At 42.6% G+C, this 12,147-nt stretch overlaps 1 protein-coding gene across 1 annotated transcript in view; it reads left to right on the forward strand.

The window, feature by feature from the left end:
- WDR70 (WD repeat domain 70) overlaps positions 1-12,147 on the forward strand; it is a 274,164-nt gene that overhangs the window by 247,295 nt on the left and 14,722 nt on the right. Inside the window, exons 14-17 of the mRNA XM_065905250.1 lie at positions 3,855-3,955; positions 5,595-5,674; positions 7,436-7,552; positions 9,594-9,756. Coding sequence (XP_065761322.1) covers positions 3,855-3,955; positions 5,595-5,674; positions 7,436-7,552; positions 9,594-9,756 — 461 coding nt within the window. The remainder of the gene's footprint in view (positions 1-3,854; positions 3,956-5,594; positions 5,675-7,435; positions 7,553-9,593; positions 9,757-12,147) is intronic.

Genomic DNA, 12,147 nt, shown 5'->3' on the forward strand with positions numbered 1-12,147 from the left:
CCGTGTAGATCTCCTGTCATGATGGTTCCCTCTGGTCCGTTAATTCAGATGTGTTCTCTGCCCTCCATTCGTTGTCTCACTCAGTAAATCTGTCCGTCTGAATGTGGCAAGCCCCCAGCTGCAGAAGTACCTCTTCAAGAACAGAGGATGGAGGGTGACTTTGTGGATGGTGGATGAAGTGAATGCACTCTTTCTAAGTAGCTGTAGCTCATTTGTCTTGTGATAGCTCCTTGGGCTTCTAGCAGGCACGTGTCCCATTGTTGTTATGTAAAACCCAGTATGTGTGTTTGACAAGTTAGCAGCGGGGCAGCTCTGCTTGCTCCCCAGCCTCGCTGCCGGCTCAGCAATTGTTTGGTTTGGCAGATGGCCAGCTCTCTGCTATAAGATGCATTTCCTTGACAGGACAAAGTGTGGAGCTGCATTCGCTGCAAAGTTTACGAAGGTTAGCTAAACACACACAATAAATATTAATAAACAAACAAAAAAAAGCCCACCCACCTTTGACTTTGAATTCTGTTTCTTCATTCCATGTTTTGGAATCCGAGTAGTATTTGATTAATAACCAATCTTAGGATAATTGAGCCTTAAGTATCTTTTGCCTAACTCAGACTGCTCCCAGCGCCCTCATGGGATGCCTTGGTGACTCACCACCTCAGTGGATGGCGCTCTGGAATGACTATTTAGTTCAAGGGGGCTCACTTGCCTTCTCCTTCCTTCTGTGTAAAAAGGAGGATAAACGTGCTTCTCCATGAGAGCTTGTGCTGCCCAGTCACGTGTGTGTGTGTGAGGGTGTAGGAGGGAAAGACTGTGAGCGGGAATAGAGATGCAGCGCCCGGAGCTTGGACTCTCTGGAAAGCAGTCAGACGTTGGTCTGCTGGCCCGGCCATTGCCTCTCTCTGACATTTACACCCTCGGCGTAGACGAGAGAGTAACGGTAACCTGCTGCCCCTGGAAACTGCCTGTTTGGCTGGTGTCTTGGAATTTATCAGGCCTACGTTGTGGATCTTTTCCAATTCTGTACCCTGCTCGCTTGACAACATATTTGAGAACCAGTAATCTTAGACTGCTTAGCCAGACCTCTAGAGAACCAAGGAAGGGAAATAACTTTAGTACTGTGTCCTTAAAATTGTCCTGGGGCCAATTGTGGGCAGCTGAGATTTCTGAAGGCCCTTGAGAGCCCCTCTCACTGTGTTCCCTTGCCCCTCTGGCTCTTGTTCATCCCTCTTTTCTGGCCCACATTGGGAGGGCACTAACCCTCTGTGTGTGTATGATGCTTGAGTGTAATAAAAATCTGGAGGAATCAAATTATTCCTCATAGGCAGTAATGATTTTAACTTGAAAATTGTCTGTTTCCAACCCCACCTAGCAAAGCAATCTATTTAGGTTGGGTGAGTTGTAACTTTAATTCATTCCTGCAACAAATATTTATTAAGTATCAGACACTAATCTAGGCACTTGAGACCCTTGGCCACACAAGACAGACCAGGAGCAGCCTGTCTAGAGGGTTTATTCTAGTGGGGGCGGCAGACAGTAAGCATGTGTGCGTGCCTACTTAGGCTCTTCAATGTGTCCATTGTGTGTCCAATGTGTCCAATGTGTCCAGTGTGTCCTGTGCGACGCCGCGGAGCGTAGCCCACCAGGCTCCTCTTGTCTGTGGGATTCTCCAGGCGAGAATGCCGGAGTGGGTTGCTGTGCCCTCCGTCAGGGGATCTTCCCGACCAAGGGATCGGACCCACATCTCCTGGGTCTCCTGCATTGACAGGTAGGTTCTTTACCACTAGTGCCATCTGGGAAGCCCAGACAATAAGCATAATTAGCAGTAAGTTATATATATGTCAAAAGCATGATTAACAGTAAGTTGTATATCATCTTAAAAGGTGACACATGCCATGAAAACAAGGAAAGAAGGGGTCGTGTGGTGCCGTTTCAAACAGGGTGCTCTGAGTAGCAATGACAGTTAAGCCAAGACTTGAAGGAGATGAATATTGGCTTGGATGAGCTTATTCTAGCTTTGATGGGAAGTTGTCTGTGACTCTTTTCAAGTTTCCACATGCCTGACCTAGATCGTCTAGAGATTTCCAGTGGTCTAGGCATGGTTCTCACATTAGTCCCAGTGACGGAACACCTTGTAGTCAGACTGTGCTTTGCAGATCATGAACTATTGATAAACTTAATTCCATCTTACCAACAAGGCAGTTTTATTGGGAGAAAAGTGTGACTTTTTCTACACACGCACTGTAAAGTAAGTTTCACGAGCACGTGCACAAAGGCGACAGCAACCTCACCCCCTAGTTGTTAAACTTTGATTTACTGCTTTCACATTTACTGAAAAATATGATTTACCATTTTCAAGTTTTTCTATTAATATTCACTCACCATTGTATATGTTTTATCATCTTTTAGCACTTGCTAGTAGACATTGAGTAGCAGATACTATAGGTTTAAAAAAAATTGTGGGGCGAAAACTTAAAATTGTGCAAACCTGCCTGTTTAGCTTAATTTTCCCCCTGATGACAGGATAAACACAGCCACTCTGGTTTGATTTTCTCAATAGAACATCTCAACCCTGTTTAGCAGTGCTAGAACCACTCTTCTAGAATATTGTCAGACGTGAACTAGAAGTTCTACAGACACTTTGACATTTCTTACATTTCTTCCTTAGTTTCTCAGGAATCTCAGAGTGGGCTTTGTAGCCATTTAACTATGTTCATTTTTTTACCAGTCAAGTGGAAGCCAGAATTTCTATCAAAAGGGATTGCAGAAATTACCAGATATTCTATATTAACAAAAGAACTATGTGGTTGGGGAGAAGAAGCAAAAAAAAAAAAAAAAAAAAAAAAATTCAGCCCAAGGTAGATTTAGAAGACAGAAATTTCCATGATTCGCATTTTAATATTAGAATGTAAGATGGCAATATCTAATTGTACCCTTTTCCATTAGTCCTTGTATGTTGCTTGGCACATGAGAGATTCCTAATAATCACTGAATTAATGCTTCCACTCATTTCTTGTTCTATCAGAGTGAGATCTGCAGAACCCAACATGTGGTATTTCTGCCTACCAACCTTAGCCTCCTTTCCCTCCTTTAATTCTATCCCTGCCATCTCTTCCACCTCTGCCCTCTTATTTCAGCAAAAATTAAAAACAGGTTGTAGTTCTTACTGGGAACTTGCAGTTCTTTCTGACCCCAGAATAGCACTTATTTTCCTCACCAGTAATGATTCACAGGATCACAGCTTCTTCCAGTGAACCTTCTCCTAACCTGCTTTTCGTTCAGGTTAACATCACGTCTTTACATTCCATATCTCTGTTTTACTTCTGCTATTGTCCTGCTGGTTAATCTCATAGATAGAGAGATATTATTCACAGTTCACAAATGTGTGTTGTTCCTGAGAAAGCTTTATGAGATTTGGATCTTTGTAAACTAAAAATAGTAACCACCTGGCCTCAATATGCTGTGCAGAGGGGCATACTGTGTGCATAAAAGCATGATTCGCTGAGATCTAAATCTGCTTCATTGGTAAAATGAACCAAGTTATGTGGGTTCAGCATTCCAAGATGCCAGCCTCACATGACAGCAGAGCTGGGAAGGCCCAGCTTCGTGGCTTTGATGCTATCAGAAAAGGAGCAGAGAGAAGGCTGGAAGGGGACATCTTTTATATTTTTATAGAGTGTCACAGAGATAATAAGTGATAGAACATAACTCAGTGGTTTGGAAGAAAGTGCCCTAAAAGCTGCAAGTCATCATCAGGGTGCCATTCAGTTTAGTAAACTAGCCGTCCAAGCACCAGCAGAGTTTTCTCTCCCTTTTGTCTGTGCCCCATTTAGATGATTCCCATGCCTTTTCTTTTTCAGAGCGTTGTCCGCTGCCTGTGGCACCCAAAGCTGAACCAGATCATGGTGGGGACGGGAAATGGGTTGGCTAAAGTCTACTATGACCCCAACAAGAGTCAGAGGTATTTCATAAGTGTTGCCTGTTTGAGATGGATGACAACAACTGGGGGAGGGCTTTTTTTTCACCCCTGCTTTTATTTATTTCCCTCTTTGATGGGGATCCACCCTTTTAGAAAATGCAGCTGGCCCAGAGTAAAGCCTCAAACTCCTCATATTGTGCTTTAAAGAGGATTTAGATAGCTCCTTGATCCATACAGAATTCAAAGTGAAAGTTTCCTAGGGATTTGCAGTTCTTTAGCTGAAATGTTGAGTGCAAGGGGGGGAAAGGCCTGCCCACTCTGCATACCACCCTGGACAGTGGCATTAGCAGTGATGCATGTAAGGGATTAACAGCAGGGAACGAACCACTCACAGGAAATGGAACCGGCTTGTCCGTTTTGTTCCCTTTCTGTCTGGGCTTTTCTCAGGTACCGTTTGGATGTTTGGTGGAGTTGTTCTCTGCCAGCAGAGGAGGACAGCACAGACAGTTTCCCCTTCTACCCCACATCTGCCCAGTTGCCAAATTTAAACATACCAGTGTGTTTCAAGGATCTAAAAACCTCACTGGAGGCTCAGTCAGTCCCTCAGTTATTTCTCTTTTCCTTGGGCACAAAGGTAAACATGTGTCACCATCCAAAAGAGATGGTCTGTTTCTCTCTATTAAGATACAGCAAGTGATTAGCTGTTTCTTTAGAGTAAACCTTGGCTATCTAGTACAAAATTCCACATGCTGAATTTACTGGGGTCCCCCATAAACCTGTTGTGAGGTCCCACATTCTTCTGGGGGGAAAGGAAGCCTGTCCTCTATTAGTTAATATTTATTGACTATAGTCTGGCTCTAAATAGAAGCAGACAGTCCTTTTTCCCTCAGAATTTTCTGGAATTGGAACCTTTGCCCCATAAAATAAAATTACATATTGTAGTCTTTAAGAACAAATCGGATTTTTTTTTGTTACTTAATAAATTAAAAATACTAATGTTAAGTAGGATGAAAGGAAGGGGTCCATTTTACTTGAGAAAATGATGAACCCCATTTGATAGCACCCTTTAGAAGGCACTATCTTTGGACTCTTTTAAAAAATTTACTTATTTGTATTTGTCTCTCCTGAAAGGGATACTCATTATTGCTAAGGAGAGTGAAACATTCTAAGCACACTTTTGGCTAATCCCACACATTCTTGGGCTGTAGCCCCTTGGCAATCCTGCCAAGCTGACTAGGATCCAGACACTTTACTCTTGTATTTGAGATGTGGACAAATGCCACTTGGGCTGTAGACCACCCAGGTTGCTTTCATCTGAGCCATAAACTAAAATTTGAATCCTGTGACCTTTAGGGTGAAAAGGTTGATTAATGTTATTAATATCTCTTTAAGATCTTAATTTTAGGTTATTTCTATAGATTTTTTTTAACTAGCCTTTTGTTTTCCAGTTACCTTTCTAACCCTCTCACACGGTAGTAACCACTGATGCACAGACTTGCCGTCCCATATGTTCAGTGTCTTATCACCAAGGGCTCCATCTGTTGCTAGTCCTTGGAAAGTCAAGGACTTGGTGAGATGATGTGTACAGAGTGTGTTCCTTAAAAGTGTCTAATGCTTTTGACATCGACTTTTCTGTTTCTAAGACCAAATAAAGGAAATAATTTGCTTTAACTCCTCTCAGGGGAGCGAAATTATGTGTAGTTAAAACCCAGCGGAAGGCGAAGCAAGCGGAGACTCTAACCCAGGACTACATCATCACCCGTAAGTTGTTAGCATGGTCTCTCTGTCATGCATCTGTCTTCTAGTCTTGTGTGCTGTTGATCTCATGGCTTTAGAGACAGAAAAAGCCCTCCAAGTTCAGGCATATATTAGAAAATATCCTATTCATGTGTTTAGGATGGGAGTCATATAATAGCTAACTCCTTTAGCTTCTGTGACTCATCACAGAGACAGGGTGACTTCATGTAACTTTCAACCCCAAAAGGAAGAGCCTAAATTCTGTGACCCTGTGACAGATTGATCCAGAGACCTTCGGATATAAAATGAACTACCTGAGGTACAATCAGAAATCTTATCAGGACAGGGCAGCGTCTCTCAGGTTTGTCACACAACTTTGTTGATCTGATAGATTTTTGTTTCCCAGAGTCACAATCTCAGACCTGCCACGGGTAGCGGCTAGAAAGATCTCAGATGCAGTAGCGATCCCTGTGAACTTTCTCAGCGTCTCAGCCTCAAGCCCAGGGGGCGCTGCACTGCTGGGTTTTCTCCCTGCTGATGGGTCTTGTATAAAACCAAGCCCCTTGAAGCTGGTGATGAGTAAAAAGATCCCATGGCATCTTTTTTTTTGTAAGAGTAGAAGTGTTAAAGTCAGTGTCAGAAGCAGTCTAGCTCATGTAATTACATGCGGCCTACTTAAATTCCTGCAGTCGTTTGAAGTGAAAAGCTATTTTTCCCTCTCCTAAAAATACTATTGTGTCATGTTGCCCAACAGAGTGATGGGTGGCTGTGTTTCTCAGCTCCCCTAACTCAAGGCAGGCATATTTACTGGTGAGTGATATGGTCCTGGTCCAGGCTGGCAGTGTGCATTGAGGATGGCCGGTACTAGAAGTGTTTTTCAGGTGTTATAGCCTTTTCTATCATTCACATCATAAATTTCCTTTAAACTGTTATTATGCCTTTAATTCTCCCCCAGTTTTTTCTTTTAAAGGAGTTTTAATTTGCATGTAAACATTCAAAGACATTATTCTGGTACTTTTTGTGGTCATAAATAGATATTTAATTCTTTCCCCAGCAGTTTTCCCCCTCTCCACCAGAATATGACACTGTTTCCCTTATAAATTTGTATTTTCTTTTATATTCTGAAATTTAATTCTGACACTGAGTGAACAACCAAGAGCAATTGGACAGATGTTTGCTCTCATTTTTATTCTTTTGTCTACCACATTGAAGAAGGAATAAGTCTCTGTCAAGGCACCATGTGAGGAGATTCAGCCACCTCTGTACATTCAAGACAGCCTCTGTCCCAGTTTCCGTGGGATGAGTGTCCCTCCCTTCTGGTTGCTCAGTGTTGTCAGCCGTTCCTGAGAGGTTGTCACATTTCAGAAATGTGTGAAGTGACTCCAGTGTTTATGAGGCCTCTGAGGAGGCAAGCTGTTGACATTATTCACATTTGGGTCCTGTAAGGAAAAAAGTAAGAGGCAGCCCCATTAAGTGTTTCTTGTCAAAACCACAGAAGTTAAGTTTAACTGCTGCCCACGGTCTGGTAGATGGGGAGCCTCATCAGTGTTTCCGTGACGGTATTTGACAGTACTTCCTGAGCGCCATTAGTTGCCAGGAGAGGTGAACAATGTGTCTGGTCTCAAACGAAATTGGCTAATTGGTTGCAGTAAGACTGTCTTTTATTATTAGATGAAGGCCGTCATTATGACTTCCATTTCATCTACATTTAGTCATGCTCTAGCTATGTTTTTGGATGGAAGGGTTATTATCATAATGAAATTTTTCAACTGTGACTTCTCCTAGCTCATGCCTTGCCTATGTTCCGCGAACCTCGCCAACGGAGCACGAGGAAACAGCTGGAGAAGGACAGACTGGATCCCCTGAAGTCTCACAAACCCGAGCCTCCTGTCGCAGGCCCAGGTGACTGATCTAGCTTGTGACTCGCCGAGGGGGTCGTTGAGGGCCAGGGGCGGGTAATCGAGACAGAACTTGGAAGATCTTTTGGGCCTGGATACCCGTCTTCAGAGATTTTTACTAAATAGGAATTTTCAAACACCTTCTTTGAGCCTCAGAACTTTTTGCTTAAAGAACTGATGCAGAAACCCAGTGCATAAAACTGTTGCAAATGGAGCTGTTGTGCTGAAGCAGAGAGGAAGCCCAGAGCCCTTTCTTCTTGGTCTCCAAGTCCTTTAGGTGATCTCACTGAAGCTCTGGGGCTCCTTGGAACTCAGTGTTTAAATCACTGCTCACCATACTGGCTTAAAATTCAACACTGAATACTTTGACTGAAATTTAGGCTGGATTAGAGTCACAAAAGGCAGAAAGAGGCCATCATTTAGTTCTGCATTATTAAAATAGAGCTGCCCATTTCCCTAGAAGATGAATAAAAATCCTTAGAGTTTCTAAGAAAGTAAGAACAGAAGAAAGCAAGGCAGCATTGGCCATCATACAGCCTTACCTTTACTAGAATCCCTTTTTCTGTTATCAGCTGCATAGTTTCCATTCGTTCTAGGTTCATAAGCTTATATCACTTATGACTTGTTTATTCATGTGAACCTGACTTCTGGACCTCTATCTCTTTGGCCTGCCCCTTTAGCATTGAAAAAAAATCTCATATACCAGTCTCGGTTTTTTCCCCATTTTCTCTGCCATCGTCCTATAATCAGAATTCCTGTATAATATTGTTGCCTGGATTATTAAAAAGCCCTTGTACCTAAGCACTCTCTCAACTCACTCTCTCTCCTCACTACTACCTTCATTCATCTTACAGCTTTTATTCCCAATTCCTGTAGTTTTCATCTTGCTGCTGCCCCCACGTCTTCAGAAGCTGTGTGCTGTCCAGTCACATGCCCGGAGGTTCAGAGTTCTCTACAGTCTGACTCTCAGCCATGATTGAGCTTTACACCTCACCTCTCTCCTCCTCTAATCTTCTGATATGACCGTTGGTTCATTCCTGCCCCCAAATGCCCGTTGAACTTCTCTCTATACTTTCCCTCTTTTCTAACTTTCCCTTTTTTGTATTTAAACTATTCAGTTCATTGAAAATAACCTCCTCTGTCTTCTGATTTCTCCCACATTGGATATATTTCTTCCTATGGATCCCCTTCCCGCATCAGCCTGAAGAGCTCTTTTCTTCCAAGTGCTACTGAGACACTAGTTACTGGCCATACAGATTCTCTGGCAATTATCTCTTGCCTGATAAAATTAATCTTTTAGTGCTACTTGACTTTTCATGTGGTGTTTTGTCTTTTTTTTTCTCCTTTTAACCTCATTGAAAAGTCATATGTCTTTTGTGTACTGGGAACCAGGCTAGCAGTTAAGGGTCCAGTGGGGAACAAATTCCCGCCCAGGTGAAGCTTCCTGTCAAGAGCCATTACATATAGTAAAATAATGTCAATCAATCTATTCATCTTACTTGTTTCCTTTCGTACAAGGTCCTTGGAAGATGGCAAGCCCTAAGATATTCTTGTTTAAAACTAAAACAACATATAATGATTATTGGTTATTTTTATTAATTGAATATCATGTATTCATGCCTGGAGAATTTTTTAAGGCATATACATGGCAAACTATTTGTATTTCTTCCTACATTGCTGTCATTGTGTAAATTAGGCAACTAAAGCATAATAAAAACATGTCTGTATTTTAAAATATTATGGGAAAGTTGAGGTTTGGTGATGTTCCACTTTGGTTGTGATTACCTTAAATGAAAGCAGAAAGGATGATACTCAAGTACTCTTAAGTGTGCTTTAGACCAAAGTCTATAGAAGCCCCAGAATGTTCAAAACCTTGAGTCTTCACAGAATGACAAAAATCAGGTCAGTCTGAATCCCTGACCCTACCCTTTCATTCATTTAACCTGTAGCCTGGGCAGCCAGCAGTGAAGGATTTTCAACCTTGTCAGATAAGCCCAGAGTGTATGCTCAGTCTGTTCCTGATTTGTTTTTTCCCTTTGGAACAGGTCGTGGTGGCCGGGTTGGAACTCATGGAGGCACTCTGTCTTCATACATTGTGAAGAACATTGCTCTGGACAAAACCGACGACAGCAATCCCCGGGAAGCCATTTTGCGGCATGCCAAGGCAGCCGAGGACAACCCATACTGGGTTTCTCCAGCGTACTCCAAGTAAGGAGCCAACCTTTTAAAATAGAACATTTCTTATGTTGACAAATTGGGTAGAACATGGCAATGGCTGCTTTGGGGTTCTAACTTCTCCCTTTCTTTTTTATTCTGAAACATGAGAAATAGGCCATGTATAATGGTCCAGAAACATAGGCATTTGTTTAAATCTGAGGACTCTAACATTCTAAATTTTTAAACTAGGCCACTTCCATCAGAGTTATACCAGTATTCTTGCCTGGAAAATTCCATGGACAGAGGAGCCTAGCAGGCTCCAATCCGTGAGCTCACAAGAGTCAGACATGACTGAGCACTCACACAAACCCATTTTGGGGGTTCCCTGGTGGCTCACGTCTCCACCTGCCAATGTAGGAGACGTGGGTTTAATCCCTGGTGGGGGTGATCTCCTAGAGGAGGAAATGGCAACCCACTTCAGTCTTCTTGCCTGGGAAATCCCATGGACAGAGGAGCCTGGTGGGCTACAGCCCATGGGGTTGCAAGAGAGTCAGACATGACTTAGCGACTAAAACAACAAAACAACAAGCCAGTTATGTGAAACTCATTCTACCTGTGATTAAAAAAAAAAAAGGAAGAAAGAGAAAGAAAATCACTGCCTATATGCATTATCTTAGTTGTGAAAGTTGCTCTGTCTTGTCTGACTCTTTGCCACCCCATGTATATACAGTCTATGAAGTTCTCCAGACCAGAATACTGGAGTGGGTAGCTGTTCCCTTCTCCAAGAAATCTTCCCAACCCAGGGATTGAATCCAGGTCTCCTGCATTGTGGGTGCATTCTTTACCAGCTGAGCCACCAGGGAAACCCAAGAATACTGGAGTGGGTAGCTTATCTCTTCTCCAGGGGATCTTCCCAACCTAGGAATCGAACCAGGGTCTCTTGCATTGCAGGCAGATTCTTTATCAGCTGAGCTATAGTTAGGGTTAAAAAGAGGAGAAGGAAATAGCAATCCATTCCAGTATTCTTGCTGGGGAAGTCCCGCAGACAGAGGAGCCTGGCATGCTGCAGTCCCTGGGATCTAAAGAGTCAGACCCAACTTAGTGACTGAGCAGCAACAACAAAAAGCAAATGAAGAGGACAGTTTGTAGGATCCATTATTGAGGATTAACTTTTCTTTGTAGAGCTGGTTTTAAGTAATACTTAACACAGGCAGAGTAGAGCCTGCCAGCTCAGATTCCCTCAGTTAGCTTAGCATGGGTGAACTTGTAGTGGTTAGACTTACAGAAAAATCATCAAAACAGTACAGAGAGTTGATATATACTTTTCACCCAACTTGCCCTGATGTCAACGCTTTACATGGCCAGAGTACATATGGTAGATTTAGTCCTAATTTTTTAAGGAATCTCCATAAATAGTCTTTTGAGCTTTGCTTTTTTTTTCACTTAATAGTATGACCTGGAAATCACTATCCATCAGTTCAGAGTTCATTCTCATTCTTTTTCACAGCTGCGTAGTCATCCACTATGTGGCTATACAGTGGCTTATTCCACTACTCTCCTGTGTGCGTATTTAGATTGTTCCCAGTATTTTGCAATTACTAACATAGTGAATAAATTTGTGTATGTGTATTTTTGTATTGTTGGAAGTAAATCAGCTTTTTTGTTGATGTTTTTATGTATTTCTAAAGTTTTCTCTTCAATTATGAGAAAGCTGATATTTATATGCTGGAAAAAAGTCCTTTATAAACCAACTCACGTGTTATACTGATATTGATCCCCTATCTGCTGATCATTGTGAGCTATGGATACTTTGCCTAAAAGTAAAACACGGTGTCTTAGCTTGGGTTCTTTAGAAGCAGACCTTGAGAAAAAGACCCCTATGAAGATGATTGAAGCCAAGAAAGAGTACAGCGTTAAACAGAGTTCCAAGAAGGGTCATTTTCCTTAGTATCCCACAGGGTGACCATGGAGACCCTGGTCAGGGGCGCAGTAACTGCAGTGCTTCACTCCAGCATCCGTTACCATTGGTGATGGCTGGAGATGGAACTGGGGGAGACACTTAAGGTACTTTCAGCTCTCTGGGGATCCAGCAACCTGGGGACAGTCCTCTGACAGAGAGATGGATGCTACCGCTGTGAGTGAAAGCACCCTGCAGAGAAACGATAAAGCGATTGGAGGGCCCCTGGTGGGGAGCATCGTATCCTCTACTATATGTCTTGTAGCAGAGCAGACTTTATGACATCAGTGGTGGATGTTCGCAACATGTATGAATAACCAGACAACACAGATGGAACGTCTCTGGACGGTTAGTTGGATAATATCACAACAGCTAAGAGGGTCATATCAAGGCTGGCCAGCTAAATAGTTTGCATTTAGCCTTCATTTGTATCAAATCTGCGTGCTATAAGCTAATACATGTCAACACATCCTTGGCACTCAGAT

Source organism: Muntiacus reevesi, chromosome 14, assembly GCF_963930625.1.
Source record: "Muntiacus reevesi chromosome 14, mMunRee1.1, whole genome shotgun sequence".
Lineage (NCBI taxonomy): Eukaryota > Metazoa > Chordata > Mammalia > Artiodactyla > Cervidae > Muntiacus > Muntiacus reevesi.